Raw genomic sequence first — 17331 nt, 5'->3', positions numbered from 1 at the left:
ACTATTCACAAAAGGCTTGACTAAACAAATGTTCTTAGCCTGGACTTCAACACAGACTGTGTCTGAGTCCCGAACACTAATTGGAAGTCTGATCCATAACTATGGGGCTTTGTAAGAGAAAACTATTCCCCCTGCTGTAGCCTTCACAATTCGAGGTACCAACAAATGGCCTGCACCTTTTGATCGCAGTAGGCGTGGCGGATCATAAAAGACCAAAAATTCGCTCGGGTACTGTGGCGCGAGACCTTTCAGTGCTGTAAAGGTCAATAGTAGTCTTTTATAATCAGTGCGAAATTTTACAAGGAGCCAATAGATTGTGGATAAGATGTTGTGGTGTGGTCGTATCTTCTGGTTCTAGTAAGGACTCTTGCAGCTGCATTCTGGACTAACTGGAGCTTGTTTAGGCTACTTCAAAGGAAAGACGAGTCAATAATCACACCAAGGTCTTTTACAGTTGCACATGATGGAACAGAAAGGCCATCCAGTGTTACTGTGTAATCAGAAAGCTTACTTCCAACTGCATGTGTTCCTAGTAGAAGTACTTCTGTCTTGTCAGAATTAAGTAATAGGAAGTTAATAAGCATCCAGAGTCTAATGTCCTTTACACATTCCTCAACTTTATTAAGCTGGTGTCTGTATTCTGGCTTTGCTGAAACATACAACTGTGTGTCATCAGCATAACAGTGGAAGCTGATTCCATGTTGACCATTTATAAAGAAAAAAGCAGTGGGCCTAAAACAACCTTGTGAAACATCTACGAACTGATAACGATCAGTTATATCAAATATGTTAGATGAAATATGCTGTATATTGCCCAGTACACATTATGTGGTGTTAAGGGACTATCTTTATGGAGTGCGCATCAGAAATGTGTGCACAACTGTGAGCTTGTTTCACGTATAAAGAGTGAGAAAGTGCCTGTCCAGTGCTTAAAGTTGTGGGCTAGTTTTAAGGGTTTTTTTTGCGGATTTTGAAATAAAGTTGGGGTGGGAATTTTGCAGAAACCTGGCAAACCTGCCCGCAAGCTTCACTTTCAAGTGCCACATGAAAGTAAAGACCTTGTCCTCGAAATGACTTTTTATTTTATATATATATATATATATATATATATATATATATATATATATATATATATATATATATATATATATATATATATATATAGTCCTGCGGGATCCTAGTCCCCAGATCCATACTATTCGTATTTGTATCCCTTTCTAACACGTTCTCTGCTCAGTCCGAGTAATGCATTTTTATTTGGTTACATCCGTAACATCCATGTATCTACAGCAAAATAATATTTATTTCATTCAGAACACTGATTCGGACGCGTTCAGCAATGTTTTTAAACTTTTGCCTCAAGCGAATATCATAGGATTTCTTACAGAAAGCACTGATTGACAGTGTGTTACTTTGCCAGTAAATGATAAATGAGTTCCTAGCCTATGTACTGTAGATTGGTGCGTTGCCATTACAGTTGCAATCAAAGTATTCAACCCCCATTGCAAATCAGGTTTATTGTCAAAATTTACAGACTTTCAGCTGTTCGCAATGAACAAATCAAACATGTAGTTTTTGTATTTTCTGCCCCTAGCCAGTTCAGGTATTTCATGTGTTCCAGCTCAAGCACACCTGGTGCAACTAATGAAGCCTTTGATTAGTTGCATCAGGTGTGTTTGAGACAACGCCTGTTTTGCATATTTGTGCTGTTGTGAGGGATTCTATTCAGGGGGTTGAATAAATTCGAGACTGGCGAAATCATTATAAGTTGCATTTTCAGTTGAATTTGAGGAAACCATTTGAAGCATTAGTTGTGTTGAATTATTTATTTTTGCCTTTGTTTGATTTGTTCATTGCAAACAGCTGAAAGTCTGTATATTTTGAAAATAAACCAGACCTGCAATGGGCGTTGAATAATTCTGATTGCAACTGTACTTGTACATTATTTGTATTACAGTGAAACAACCGCATATGTAGATTAAATTTTCATCGTGGCCCAGAGCATGCATATGTACACAACGCAAGCTTCGTTTAATCACTAGCATCACTATACCTGTAGCCTCGAGCTGCACACTCCATACGTTTGTTTATGAAAAGCGGTGCTATTTCCATATCCATTTACAAACTTTTGTTTTACTGTAAATGTATCCAAAATTCAATACCCTAGCAAGCAAAATGGCTCGGTTTTGTTCTATTAAAACCCAGAAATGAGACATTTGTGAGAACATTGAGCTTGGTTCTATATCCGTTTTCCAGTCTGCTAAATACGTTTCATTTAGAAAAGTTTTTTTTTCCCCCCACACATCGTCACTATAATTTTCTCTACAAGTAACTTAGGGAAGGAGTTTAAAGTTTGTTTATGGAATTTATAAAGTGCATATTAGATTCTCGGCATCATGGGATATAGTTTACTGAGTCTGACCTAGATTTACATATCTAATCCTCCTAGACTCTTTTTTTATTTTTTATGTCGCAATTTCTTTGGGTAATCTTTTTCCACAATTGGAATACTAATCAAATCCAATCTTACAAGGCAGTCCATGGGCTTAATCATCATTGTATTGCATGCTGTTATTGTTAGCAAGAAAACTAAATTGATATACAAGGATGCACATGAATAATTACCAAAGGAAGCTGCAGCGTCGGTGTTGCAGACCATACTCCAGGTGTTAGAAGATTGAGGGGGAGCCCTTTATTACAAATAAAGCTGTACACAAATCAAGCCTGGAACTTCAATAATCAGACGCCATATGTGTGCTTTCACCTCCCTTTCTTTCAGCTTTTTGTGGTGGTTATGTCCATGGGAAAACCGGAACTATCCTCTCTCCTGGTTTTCCGGATTTCTACCCAAACTCTCTGAACTGCACATGGACCATAGAGGTCTCTCATGGCAAAGGTAAGTGAAGAAGCGAGTAGTTTTACAGCTCCAAGCACTGATAGTTGACACGAATGATCATTTTAGATACAATTAGACCCTCTTTGCCACAATTAACAGCAAATTATTCTTGGTAATGTCTTATAGGCCCCCTTTACACCTCATAGTAAAATGTGTTTTCACACGGTATTCAGCCAAATGGTGTTCTAGGCATTATACATTGGAAAGTTATATTAAAGCTGTTGCACGCACTAAATGATCAGAAATCAACCAACAAATGTATCGCCTGACACTAGATTGAAACTCCTGTCTGCTGGACATGTTAAACACAAAATATTAATGAGTCACAATACAGTACACAGTTACCACTATATTTGGACCAACTATGAAACGAGCTCTAGCTACAGTCTCAGGAATTTGAAGGCATGTGGATGAGCTTAAAGTTTATTAACAATCCAAATCAGCAGGTAAGTTAATTGGAAAATAATGTTCAGAGTTGCAATCAGAAGAAGGGCAAAACCTTGCAAAGAATCGAACACAACAAGTTGTATAAATATACACTGAGTGAAAACAGGAATGACACTTCAGGTGAGTGTGAGTGTGCCAAAGTGAGTGTAGTTTAGTGAAGTGTGAGCAGGATGGATTGGGATTGCAGTGGGATAGCAGTGGAAAAGCTGGGTATGATGTAGATGACATGAAATGTTAGTTTTTCTACAGCTTAATGAGACACGTTTCCAAATGAAGGTGATAGATTGATATAAAACAAAGCAAAAACAAGTTTTAACATTGAATGTTAAACACTTCCTGCAGTGGTAAGGTTCAGTAATTCATTAGAGTATGTGAGCATGATCTTTTTGTGTGACTGATGAATAAAGCATACAGAATGTATGTCTATTGTAGAGAGACTCGCAGCCCTGGCAGGCAGAGACGCACAAAGGTGATTTGAGAGGAATTAGTGCAAGTTTTATTTACAAAACCCAAAATTGAAAGGTGCCGTGAAGTAGAGGGGTGAAGGGAGCGAGGGCTGTGTCAATGGTGGTCTGGTGATCCGTCTTCCCAGCTGAGATTGTCGCGAGATAGAAAGCTGTACAGCGTTGTGGCGGGCATTCCTATGTGGAGGAAAAACATCCACAGAGGGGGCAGCGACGGTGGGCAGTCAGGGAACGTTGTCGTCCTTATCGGCGGAGTCTTATCAAAGAGTTCACAAAGAAACAGAGTGTAACCTTGCTGCTCCCGGCGTGCTCTTTTTATAATTTGCAGCTGCAATCAGCGATCACCCGCCATGTGGTTTGGACTGCCTCACCTTTCAGCCACGCTCTGATACTGTCCTAAACACTAGGGGTGCTGAAAGGGAACTGTCCTTTCAGCACCCCTGCGGCGGTCGCACGAGGAGCGTTCTTCGTCTTTTTGGGCGTGTAACCTCGGTCTGACATCAGTCACACTATGTACACGGAATGTATGTAATCTATATCTATGCACACACCGTCCATATAGTTAGGAACCCCTGTATAGCTCCTCATTCATGTGATTAATCTAATCAGGCAATCAAGTCACAGCAGAAGACTATAATAAAGCAGAAAAATCATGCAGATACAGGTCAAGGGTTTCAGTTAATGTTTCTGGGAAAATGTGATTTCAGTGACTTTGACTGTGGCGTGGTCGTTGGTGCCAGATGGGCTGGTTTGAGTATTTCAAAAACCGGCTGATCTCCTGGGATTTTCAAACACACCAGTCTCAAGAGTTTACACAGAATGGTGTGCAACAAAAGATATCCAGTGAGCATCAGTTCTGTGAGGGGTCGAGGGGTCAGACTACTTCGAGTTGATACGGAAGGCTGTGGTAACTCGAATAACCACTTTTTACAATCGTGGTGAGCAGAAAAGCATCTCACAACACACAGCGTGTAGAACCTTGAGGTAGATGCACTACAAGGGAGAAGACCACACCAGGAACAGGAAACAGAGGCTATAGAACCTCACCGAAACTGGACAGTTGAAGATCGTCTAGGTGTTCCTTATAAAGTGGATGCGTTCGAATTCTGATATTAGCCTAGTAGTGTTGAGGCTGCTTTTGAAGTGATGTCATGTAGCCAGTGCTCTCTAGTCACAGGGTGGTCAGTGAAGTGGTCAGGCGTAAACGAATATCCGTCTCAGCTGGCCTCTTGTGATCTGATTACACAAGACTTATGTTAATACTACATGTAAACAGGGCCTTCCATGATCTTCATTATTCCTCTCCATTTTATTACTTGTCGTGCCTTCAGAGGCAATATATTTCTATATAAACATATATGTTTCTGTTATTGCTGCTTTTGTGCACCTGCTGACAAAAGCAAGCATATCTGGCATAGAGGGATTTAATCTCATCTGCAACTCTGCAGGGGTGCAGCTGGTTTTTCACACATTCCACCTGGAGGACTCGCACGATTACTTGCTCGTCATGGAGGATGGTAGTCTCAACGAACCTGTGGCTCGACTCACAGGCTCCGTCCTGCCTCCCTCCATCAAAGCGGGCCTGTTTGGAAACTTCAGTGCTCAGATCCGCTTCATCTCTGACTTCTCCATGTCTTACGAGGGCTTCAACATCACTTTCTCAGGTACCAGTGCCAGAATTAACTTATTTTTATCCGATTCCTGACAAAGTGAAGGCATTCACCGTGAACTATGTTCCGTTTCTTGAAAGCATCCAAGGATTTAAAGAAAAATTTTATATGGAGTCGTGCATTTAGCTTTGTTTGGGGGATAGGAGGATTTACTTCGGAATATGGGAGGAACAGGAGGAAACGTCAAGAAATCAAATATCTCAGTTTTCTGCATCTCTTCTGAGATACCATCTGAGTCACATTACACTGATTCACAAACTAATAGTTTGGGAAATCTACATGAATAGTTAATACTTAAATAAATAATTAAAAATTTATACTTGAGAGCGTTGACATGTTTTGAAGCACTGTGCTAAAAGATATATTTTAAAATTGGACATTTTACTCAAGTGATGTTCCTGCTTTAAATGACTATTTCCTGGTGTTGGTGTATCATGATTAGTTTAGCATCACATAAGGTGTAGTATTAATTTAAATGGCATGTCCTACATTTCCAGAGTATGATCTGGAGCCATGTGATGATCCCGGCGTGCCAGCCTACAGCAGAAGGGTGGGTTTCCAGTTCGGTGTAGGCGACTCATTGGTGTTCACCTGCTTCTCGGGCTACCGGCTAGAAGGCGAGAGTAAGATCACGTGTCTGGGAGGAGGCCGGCGTGTCTGGAGCGCAGCCCTGCCCAGGTGTGTGGGTAGGTAGTACTTTATTAATCATAATACTATTACCGTTTTTATACATAGTATCTAATATAATAATAAGCACCTTTAGAAAGCTCAATGATTTGCGTAGATAATTACAATTGAAATCAAATGTTTACCGTATTTTGTAGAAGCCCTTATGTGAAGACACATGTGTATGTATGTATATATATATACATATATATATTTTGTAAGATCTGAAGTTTCATCAAAATGCTAAAGGGGACATAAATACAGTTGGAAGTCATAGGCCTTCTCCACGAATCTCTTTATCGTTGAGATTGTCTTTGCTGCCAAATGAAAAGCATAATGTACAAAGCATTATTAATAATTATACTTTAATTATTGATATATTTAATAACATAATTATGTAAATGTAAACAAAGACAACATGGGTTTCATTTCTTCGGACTCCAATTTACAATGTGTTAAATAAACTTTCCGCAGTAAGCTACGTAATCGAAATCGGCTTGGTCAGGATTTGAATCTCATCAATAAATGCATCTCATTTTTCTTACATTGTATTAGCTTCTTTTCTAACAGAACTGGACAAATTAAGCATGGCGATGTGAAATCAACGTTCTTTTTTTAATGGCATTTTGGACAGAAAGTCTAAAAGTGCTGACTGAATGATCAATGGCTATTGTGCAAGGCTTTGACATCAAATTATTACTGTAGTCAATCATTTAAGAGGTGTGTGTGTGTGTGTGTATGTATGGGGATATACAAACCCCATGGTTACTCCTAATTGGTGGAATGACTATAGGAATCATTAGACTTGAATTATTGAGATTTATACAGTATATTGGCCACAATAAAATGCCGCATTACTTCTGTGCCTCTTTAAATACTGGGAAGAAGGGAAAAAAAAAAAAAAAGGAAATCAATGTTGTTACTTTTCCCACTTTCAATCAGTTTTCTCAGATACCAGCAAATCAGTAGGCTTTGTTATGTACAGTAGAAGTTCAGATCAGCTATTGGAGCAAATTCTTGTCAAAATCGTTATAAATACTCTTAAAAATTTTAGATAGAAGGTAGACACCACAAGAATCAAGGCAACAGCTGCTCATATACTACAGCCTACAAGAGCAGAATATTAACTGCAAGGACATTTCATTCTAGTGTAGCCCTGGGCTTTTGTGACCAATACCTAACTAACACATAAAGCCCAGCGTTAATTAGCATTCCTCCGAAGTTTGAAGCTGTGATCCATCAAAGTGACAAAAGCTCATATTCCATCTGGTGAAAATAGTCAGACTGGCCTATCAACAGGAAGCAGAGCAACAGCTGTCAGGGTGCTGCTGGCTTAATTATTTCAAGTGAGCACCACTTTTAGCTATGAGAGCCACTACTTTCGGGGACTACTTTAGGGGAAGTTTGGGACTTTCACACTGCTAACACTGGAATATTGAGTTAGTGTGTGAGGAAAGGGAAGGGATCATTTTCTGCACCCTATTGTTCCAAGTTTAGTTGACATAGCATACTTGCACCTCAACCCTTCTCAACTATCATCCTCTTTCTTTCTCTTTCTCTTATCATTTCTACACCGTGCTCATGGGGTTTTGCCCAGCTGAGTGTGGCGCCTCCTCTGTGGGCAGCGAAGGAGTTCTTCTGTCCCCAAACTACCCAGCTAACTATGACAACAACCACGAGTGCATTTACCGCATCCAGACTGATAACGGCAAGGGGATCCAGCTCATGGCCAGCAACTTCCAGCTACGTGATGGAGACTTCCTACTGGTGCGTGTGTTCTGCTTGCTCCACCATGCTTGCCTCGGTTTACATTAGGTCCTTCTGACTTGAGAGTACCGAGGTGGAATAAAAGTAAGACAAGACGACTGGAACTTGCATTTTTATTTAAAGTTGATTTTCAATCGCTTTGAATTTGTGCGTAAGCATGGGGTGGGATTTTGTTTTGCATAAATATTATTTATATTGTTACTGCATGAAAATGAATACAGTGCCTACAAGGTAGAGGCATGCACTGGGAGTTAACAGCCATATTCATTGATATGTGAGCATAAAAGCTGCTTTTGTGGCACTGCACCAGACATTTACTGCTTTCCTTAATTCATCTTCAGGAAATGCTTTATTCTGGTCAGGGTCACGGTGGTTTAAATTGCTCAATTGTTTAAATTCGTTAGAAAATATTGCGGGTAGGTGCAAAAAAAATAAATAATAATAATAATAATCTGTCGGAGCAGGCAGGGGTGAGATTTAACAACACAGCTCTGCTAAAAGATGACAAGAAATGAGGGTTAAAGAGGACATAATGGAATAAGTCCACCAACTGAGAAGCCTTTGTGCGAGACTTTATTTTCAGCACTCATTTATGTTTCACCGTTGCGTCATCCTCTGCTATTTGCCGCGCAGCTAACACGAACGAGCTTGTAATCCACAAGACAGCCATACATGTGACTAAGTGAAGACATTAACTATTCATAGATTCATTTAAGATACAGCGCTCAAGGCGCACGTAGCTTCCGATGAGAACGGCGCTCCCTGTAGAGCACTATGGCCACTAATTAAGCCACGGTGCAAGCATATAAGCTGCAGTTTTTGTCGCATTCAGATGCACTCCAATCTTTATTATGGTCTTCTGCCTGTGGTATTTTGGTGAATCCTACAAACTATTTCTGTAAAGACATTATAGCCTTATTATCTCCGTTCCCATTGCATTTGATACAATACTTATCATTGTGACAAACCCCATTTTGTTCAAATGATTCTCTGGTTAATTTGGGTTGCATGAATAACTCTGCAAGTGTTTTTGCTGATTGGATGGAAAGATCTGCGCTAGAAATATCTTTCTGTCTTTCCATCCAGGCAGAGAATTGAATTCCGACACATTCTGGCAGCTCACTTTACAAATACAGCGTTTGAGTCGCATGACATAGTCCGGCAGGGGTTAAAATCGTGTCTCCTGTGGCAGAAAATGGAGAAAAACGTGGCTTGACATTGATTTATGACCTTTAATATTTCCTGCCATGTTGCTGCTGTCTTCTCCTACATGGAGCCTACTGTCTCAGTGTGCTTGTAATATCCTAAAACAATTACAGACGTCAACACACACATTCCAAATTCCAGCAATTTATTTGTGGAAATTTTGAAAAGCAAAAAAAAAAGCGCGTTATTGGCAGAGAACAAAAAATAACAAATAAAATGGGGGGGGGGGGGATCCAGTGTGTCCATGTTTCTCATGTGTCTCTCTTTTTGTTTACAGATTTATGATGGTCAAGACAGTTCATCAAGACTGCTTGGCAATTTTACACGAAATGAAATGTCCAACATCATCGTCAACAGTACCTCCAACCATCTGTGGGTTGAGTTCAATAGTAATGGGACGGGAACCAGCAAAGGCTTCAAACTGATATACACGAGTGAGTAATTTCCCAGTATCTGTGTCTTTATCAGCATGCACTTGTTTAGACACTGTAGGAAGTTAAACAGATCTTCCTCAAGACTTTAGGCTTGTTTGTCATAAAAGATCCAATATTTACTTATTATACTGTTGAGCTACACTTTTTGATTGATTTAGTCATTAAAATGAATCATTCACGTATGGGAATTTACAGTTGCTGCTATTACAGAAGGAGTAAAACACTTCAGGGTGTGCTTTTATAGGAAAAGAATGCATGACTGGGTAGTGTGATATAACAGCATGTTCTGAAGTGTTTTATTCCTCTTGTACCAGAGTGAGGTGCCAACGATTGCTTGATTAATACATGACACTTTTTAATCATTTATACTTTAATGTTGTGGAACATCTACAAGAAAAGTTAGTTCTAGTCTCTCTTTTTTTCCCCTCTCTCTCTGTTGAAGTTAATAAGACAGAAAAAAAAAAAAAAAACATTTTACTGAGAAACAACCGGAAAGAGCAAAGACGTTCCCATGGTGGAAAAGCACTGACACTGGAGACTCCTATCATAAGTGTTATATAAGCATCTACTTACAGATATCTTCATCATATGGTTGTATGCAAGAATTTGGCCCTTGGCCAAAACATACAGTATATTTTGTTGATTTTTGAAGTAAAATAAAGTAAACACAATCTCTGAAGCAAACTATTTTTAAACTGACTTTTTCTTCAAATATTAATGCACAGATGAACTTAAAAAATGGGTGGGGGGGGGGGGGGTTGTTTGGAAACCATACTAAGTAACACCTCCTTTGGCAAGATCACGGCCTGCAAATCAAAGCCAGCTAGGAGTCTTTCAATTCCTGTTGAATGAATGTTCACCCACTCTTCCTTGCAGAACGCTTCTAGTTCTGATATTCTTAGATAGAGATATTCTTAGGCTGTCTTGCATGGACAGCATGTTTCTTCCTGTATATTTTGATGTTGATGTTCAATGATGATCATTCAACAATGTTGTTCAAGTCAAGGGACTGTGAGGGCCAATCGAAAAGCTTTAGCTTGCGTCTTGTGAAGTAGTTCAATCGTGGGTTTTAAGGGATGTTTTAGATCATTTATCCTGTTGGGGAAGGCAAGTTTCTTAGCTCTAGTTTCTTGACTGAGTGTTACATTTGCTTTCTGAATTTGTTGATATTTACTGGAATCCCTTCTTCCAACTGACCTGTGCAATGTATAATGGATAGTAGATCCACCCCCATGCTTAACAGTTGGCAAGGTGTTCATCAAATGCTGCTCCAAACAGTGATTTGGTGATTGTAAGACATTCACATTTGTGCTGAGGTCGCAGGTAAGGTTTCCTTCTGATGACTCTTCCATGCAGATGATGTTTGCCCATGCAGTGCTGCAAAGTAGAATTGTGTACCACTACTCCTGTGTCACCTTAGTATCATGTGGTGTTTTTGTGTAGCCTTTCTGCCCAGCATATGAGTCGCTCTATCTGAGATTTTTCTTGGTCATCCAGATCTTGCCTTGATTTCCACAGTGTGCTGTGGAGCAGCGGAATAGTTGAACACATGCTCTGTTCCAGGTCATCTGCTTTTACGAGACCCATGAAAGTGCTTTAGCATGCAGTTAGAACATGGGAGATAAAACGCTTTCCACATCTACAGGGCAAATGAACAGATAAAAGATGATCTTTCACTCGAGCATATGTTGTACCAATATTAATTCAAAATGGCCTGCTCAGGGCTGCAATGGCAACTGTGGTGGACAGGTGCTATTTTATGGAACAACCTTTACATCATTGTTAAGCAAAAATCAGTCTCTCCGTACTGTGGGTTGATTTTGAAAGTACAGGTTTGTTTTTCTTTTTTTTTGCCATTTTGGTTCACTGACATGGGTAGGAAGGGGTAAAAAAAAAAAAAGCAACATTTCTTTTTAATTTAATAGAGAGAGTGACCATGTGCAAAATGTGTGTGCAGAACAATATCCCTGTGAATGGGTATTAAAAGGGAAAGAAAGGAGCTGTCAGTTATACACATTAAATATTATCAGCAAGTATGGAACTGTGAAGTGAGTGTGCAGAGAAGCTCATTATTCCACACACATCTCATCTTGACTGGTAGTGAACCAATTAACACTTTACGTTAAGGCCCCCTGAAGATACATTATTTAATACATTAGTCAATATGAAAAAAAAAATGAACTGCAGCATTAATACACCATCCACCATAATAATCCAAATAAGTAAAGCATTCAGCAGCTGCACAAACCAATATTTATCCCATCAGTTAGTAAAAATTAAGCCCACAATGACTATTATGAACCAATATTTATGGTTTTTAACAGGCAAAAATTAGAAGTGAGGCTGAATATCAGTTTCCAATAGGTCTAGGTATCTGGAGAGCAGAGTTCAGTAAGTTATGGATTTTTTTCATAGATTGAATAAACATTAGTTACTTCAGGTGTATTTGTTTAACATTCAAACAAATGTCAGTGAATACATGTGTTAACCGGGTTTGTTAAATTCCTTATGGTTTAAGTAATGCTTAAGATTGTGGTTTGTTCGTGTTAATTTGTGCAGTAAATAGTGCTAGATAAAGTGCACGTGAAATCAAAATCTGTGTTTCAGAGTGTTTTTTACCTGTCCCTTAGTGTCAGGAACACCAGTATGATAATACAGTGGTGATTGAAAGTTTGTGACCCCTTTAGAATTTTCTCTATATCTGCATAAATATATGACTTAAAACATCATCAGATTTTCTCACAAGTCGTAAAAGTAGACGCAGAGAACCCTATTAAACAAAAATATTATACCTGGTCATTAATTTATTAAGGAAACCTCTTGGGTAGTCCACGAGGACAGAAAGGAACCCAGGGAAACTTCTACGCAACTAAAGGCCTCTCTGACATTGGTTAATGTTCATGAGTCCACCATCAGGAGAACACTGAACAGCAGTAGTGTGCATGGTGAAAGCCATTGCTCTCCAAAAAGAACATTGCTGCACTCCTCCAGTTTGCCAAAGATCACGTGGACAAGCCAGAAGGCTATTGGAAATATGTTTTGTGGATAGATGAGACCAAAATAAAACTTTTTGGTTTAAATGAGAAGGGTTATGTTTGGAGAAAGGAAAACACTGCATTCCAGCACAAGAACCTCATCCCATCTGTGAAACATGCTGGTGGTAGTATCATGGTTTCCCTTGACTGAATATGTCAGACATGGGACATGTCTTGTTCTGCAGTAGCAGCTTAATAGCAACAAACATAACTCATTGGTGCTTTTTGACTCTGCATGTTCTCGCATACTATTCCCATTTCCTGCCCTCCCTTGCTGGAGGATAAATGGTTGGAGTTTATTCTTTTAGAGGGTGGAAGTGGTTATGTGACAGTCACGTTTCGGAGGAGTCTTTTTATCAACTGGGGCGACTCAGTGCTGGAATGTCTCGCAACCTCAGACTGATCAAAAACGTGATTCCGTCTTTATACAATGTCTGTGTTTCGTCTTCAATAAGAGCGAGTAATATTATTGTATCAAGTAGCATAATATTTTATAGGAATTATAAGCCTTCCATTCAGATGTGTCAGCTCAAATGTGTATGCCATAACTCCAAAAACATACAGCATCTTGTCTTCTAGGATCTTCTCAACATTAAAGTGGACAGGTGTGGGTGAAGGCGGTGGTGAGAAAACCTCCATAGTTGAAACTGGCTCTCGTTAAACTATCACGTGTACATAGATTTGACGTGGGAGTATCTCAAACACTATTAGCTGTTGTGTAAGTCAGTCGAGCACTACAACACACCGTCACTGACTTCCTGTTTCAAAAGGACATATGTTTACATGCGTCACAGCTCTCATGCCATTCCATGGAGACCTTTTATATATTAACTAGATAATAGACTCCAGACAAAAGAGTTATAGAAGACAAACATTGTCACATATACACGTTGAGTGAAATTCTTTTGTTTCCATATCGAAGCTTGTTGAGACGCTGAGGTCAGATTGTAAGGTCACCCTTGGAGCAGAGAGCGCCCAGCAGTCGTAGCTTGGCAGTTCAGGTACCAGGGGTTGAATTTATCAACCTTCTGATTGGTAGCCCAGATCTTTACCCACTGAGCTTCCAATGTCCCTGTAACCTAACTTCTGATTTATAAACTAGTAGTTAACCTCATTATCATTTATCAACATCACTGAGGTATTTCTGGGTCTATATTTATATCAGTCAAGCAACGAGTCTTGAGCTGTTCAGATTAAGTATTTCTAACTATTTCTTTCCAATGCCATTGTTTAGTTTGCTATTGAACTCTCAAGGTTTTCATTCTCTTTAAATACCATGTATGTGGATACTATTTCACAGGTCCTCGTATTGTGTATCACAGATCCTGTTTAAAAAAAACAAAAAGCACTGTTTTATTCTGGTCGCTACGGTGATGTGAATGACTCCTTGAATATCCGATCAGCAGACTGTGATTCAGCAAAATCTAGCCTCGGCCGGCCTTCGTTTCATTTTAATAAGCTTTTTTTTTTCTTATTCTGTCCCCTTTTGCCAGGTTTTGACCTTGTGAAATGTGAAGAGCCAGGCACTCCTAACTATGGCTACAAGATCCAGGATGATGGCCATTTTGCCAACACGTTTGTGCTGTACAGCTGTAATCCTGGTTACACACTGCATGGCAGCAGCACACTGACGTGCCTGAGCGGAGACAGACGTGTTTGGGACAAACCACTGCCGTCGTGCTTCGGTGAGATCACTGCAGCATCTCATCATGTGTGGGGGTGGAAAAAAAGCATGAACAGTTTTGTTGCATTTTATATCAAAAAATTTGTAAATAAACCGTGACTATTAATTCTGCTACTAACCATAACCTGAACTGTTGTCTCATAAACATTTTAATGAATTGAGACCATGTGGCAACCAGATCTCATGCAAATTTATAGTTCTCCTCGTTGCAGTATTATTTTAGTGAAGTCATAAAAAAAAGACTCTTACAGCTGTACCTTACCATAACAATACCTTTATGGTGCTAAAGCTTTATAAGTTATAATTATAATTATATTCACTCTTTCATCTTCAGTAAACACATTATCCTGGTCAAGGTTACTGTGGAGTCTTTCCTGGGAACACTGGGTGCGAGACCGTAATCTGTCCTATGAAGGCATGCCAGTCCATTCATAGAAGGCTATGGCTGTAAATCCTTCCCTTGGCCCTAAACACAGTACAACTTTTCACCCATTTTGGTTCCTGTTTTGCAAACAAGTCCCACATAGGATTTTTTCGTGAGTGAAAAACGTTTTAGCTCCAGGGAAGACAGGGCAGAAACCCCATCCAGAATCCAAAACGTACAAAGGCGATCCAGAGATAAGGCGAGGGCTCAAACATATTATACAATCAGAACAAAGAAAGATTGGAACATGCGCAATCACACAGAAAGGCAAGACTCTTGTGATCTCTGAGTGACTGGTCTGGGTTGAGCTAGTACAGTATTCCGGTAAGCGTGACCTCTGCTGGTGTGGAGGGGAAAGTCTAGTCCCTTGTAAAAACTGCTGATGTAATCATAGACTGTCCTGTGTTCATCTCAGGATGCTTATTCACAATCTACTCATATTGAATATCCTTTCTTACACACTGGTCCTTCTCTCTATATGACTGGATGCTGTAATGGTATCCCTTTTGAGTCTGTTTCCACTTACAGTTTCTTGCATCTGTTGCCTCTAGCTTACTTATTAGGGATCTAAATCTATATAGAGATTAACGTTAAGTTGATTTGTCATGTCTATTGTCAAAATCAAAATCTGTCAAAATCATTCGATCACGATCATTAGTCTTTTGGTGGACAAATCAGACCCTATCTCACCGAACACGAATGAATGAATGAATGCCTTTTATTGTCACTATACACATGTACAATGAAATTAAGAGCCACTCCTTTTTGTTCCGTGCAAACATGTACATTCAATAAACAAGAAGAATAAACAGATAAATAAACAGATAAATAAACAAGATAAATAAACAAGATAAATAAACAAGATATTGGGGTGGATGGGGGAGGTACTATGAAATGCACAGTTTTGAGACACTATATACATATGCTGTGAACTCAGTACATGTATGTGTTTATAATGGTAATAGCTTTCGGGAAGAAACTATTCTTAAATCTACTAGTCCTTGTTTTGATGCACCTGTAACGTCTCCCTGAGGGCAACAGATTGAACAGATCAAAGCCAGGGTGAGAACTGTCCTTAATGATGGTTTTTCCTCTGCTGAGGCAACGGGAAGTGTAAATATCCATCAGGGAGGGGAGAGGGCAGCCAATGACCTTCTGTGCTGCTCTTACTACTCTCTGAAGCCTCTCCCTGTCTGCTGCGGTGCAGCTACCATACCACACCGTGATACAGTATGTCAGCAGGCTCTTGACGGACGAGCGGTAGAAGATCAGCAGCAGATTGGAGTCCAGATTGTATTTCCTGAGAACCCTCAGGAAGTGTAGCCGCGTTTGAGCCTTCTTGATAACCGCTGTGATGTTGTCCATCCAGGAGATGTTTGCAGAGATAAGGACGCCAAGAAACCGGACGGTGTGGACCTTCTCCACACACTCACCATTAATGAAAAGGGGGGCCAGCTCAGTGTTGTGTTTTCTGAAGTCTACAATGAGTTCCTTGGTTTTCTTGGTGTTTAGAGTCAGATTGTTCTTTGAACACCAGGCTGCCAAGTTTAGGACCTCCTCTCTGTAGGCTGCCTCATCTCCTTTTGAGATGAGTCTGACCACTGTGGTGTCGTCAGCAAACTTGATGATAAGATTATTGTTGTGGACTGGTCTACAGTCGTATGTGTAGAGACAGTACAGGAGGGGGCTCAAAACACAGCCCTGTGGAGAACCTGTGCTCAACGTGCGAGTGGAGGAGAGGTAGGGTCCGAGTCTCACTGTCTGGGACCGGTTGGTGAGAGAGTCCTTTATCCAGGCACACGTGAGGCGGGGGAGGCCAAGGGTGACCAATTTGGTGATGAGAATGTCCGGAATTATTGTATTAAAAGCCGAACTGTAATCCACAAAAAGCATCCGGACGTAGCTCTGCTGCTGCTCTAGATGTCTCAACACGTAGTGGACAGCTACGGCGATAGCATCCTCTGTGGATCTGTTTGCACGATAAGCAAATTGAAAAGGATCGAAATCTGGGGGGAGGTAGTCCTTGATGTGCTGAAGAACCAATCTCTCAAAGCACTTCATGATAACTGGAGTGAGGGCCACAGGATGATAATCATTCAGGCTAGTGGTGGGCGACTTCTTTGGCACTGGGATGATTATGGCTGATTTTAGGCAGGCCAGGATGACTGCTTGGGCCAGGGAGAGATTGAAAATTCTGGTAAAGATGTGGGCAAGCTGGTGGGCACATGATCTGAGCACCTTACCAGGTACACTGTCTGGGCCAGCAGCCTTCCTGGGGTTCACTGCCAGAAACATCCGTCTAACATCGTGTTCCCTCACAGTAAGTAGAGTGGTGCAGGAACCAGAAGGGGATGGAGGCAGGGCTGGACTGGTACGGGGGCCAGATGAGGGTGGAGGTGTGGCTGGAGCAGATGAGTGCTGTTGTTGTGATGTTTCAAAGTGAGCAAAGAAGCAATTTAGCTCTTCTGCCAACGTCGCACTCAGGTCTCCTGTTGTCGCCTCACGGCCTCTGTAGTTCGTGATGTTCTGTATGCCCTGCCACACCTCCCGTTTATTTTTGCTGGACAGGTGGGACTCTATGCTCCTCTTATAGGCCGCCTTAGCTTCCTTAATACCACCTTTCAGGTTGGCACGGGCA

At 40.4% G+C, this 17331-nt stretch overlaps 1 protein-coding gene across 1 annotated transcript in view; it reads left to right on the top strand.

The window, feature by feature from the left end:
- The window catches only part of LOC128605044 (CUB and sushi domain-containing protein 1-like), a 180029-nt gene that overhangs the window by 56391 nt on the left and 106307 nt on the right, over positions 1–17331 (top strand). Inside the window, exons 17-22 of the mRNA XM_053620155.1 lie at positions 2780–2896; positions 5256–5471; positions 5975–6163; positions 7741–7910; positions 9394–9550; positions 14079–14270. Coding sequence (XP_053476130.1) covers positions 2780–2896; positions 5256–5471; positions 5975–6163; positions 7741–7910; positions 9394–9550; positions 14079–14270 — 1041 coding nt within the window. The remainder of the gene's footprint in view (positions 1–2779; positions 2897–5255; positions 5472–5974; positions 6164–7740; positions 7911–9393; positions 9551–14078; positions 14271–17331) is intronic.

This window comes from Ictalurus furcatus, chromosome 3 (assembly GCF_023375685.1).
Source record: "Ictalurus furcatus strain D&B chromosome 3, Billie_1.0, whole genome shotgun sequence".
In the NCBI taxonomy this organism is placed as follows: domain Eukaryota; kingdom Metazoa; phylum Chordata; class Actinopteri; order Siluriformes; family Ictaluridae; genus Ictalurus; species Ictalurus furcatus.
This window is presented reverse-complemented; position numbering and strand designations above follow the sequence as displayed.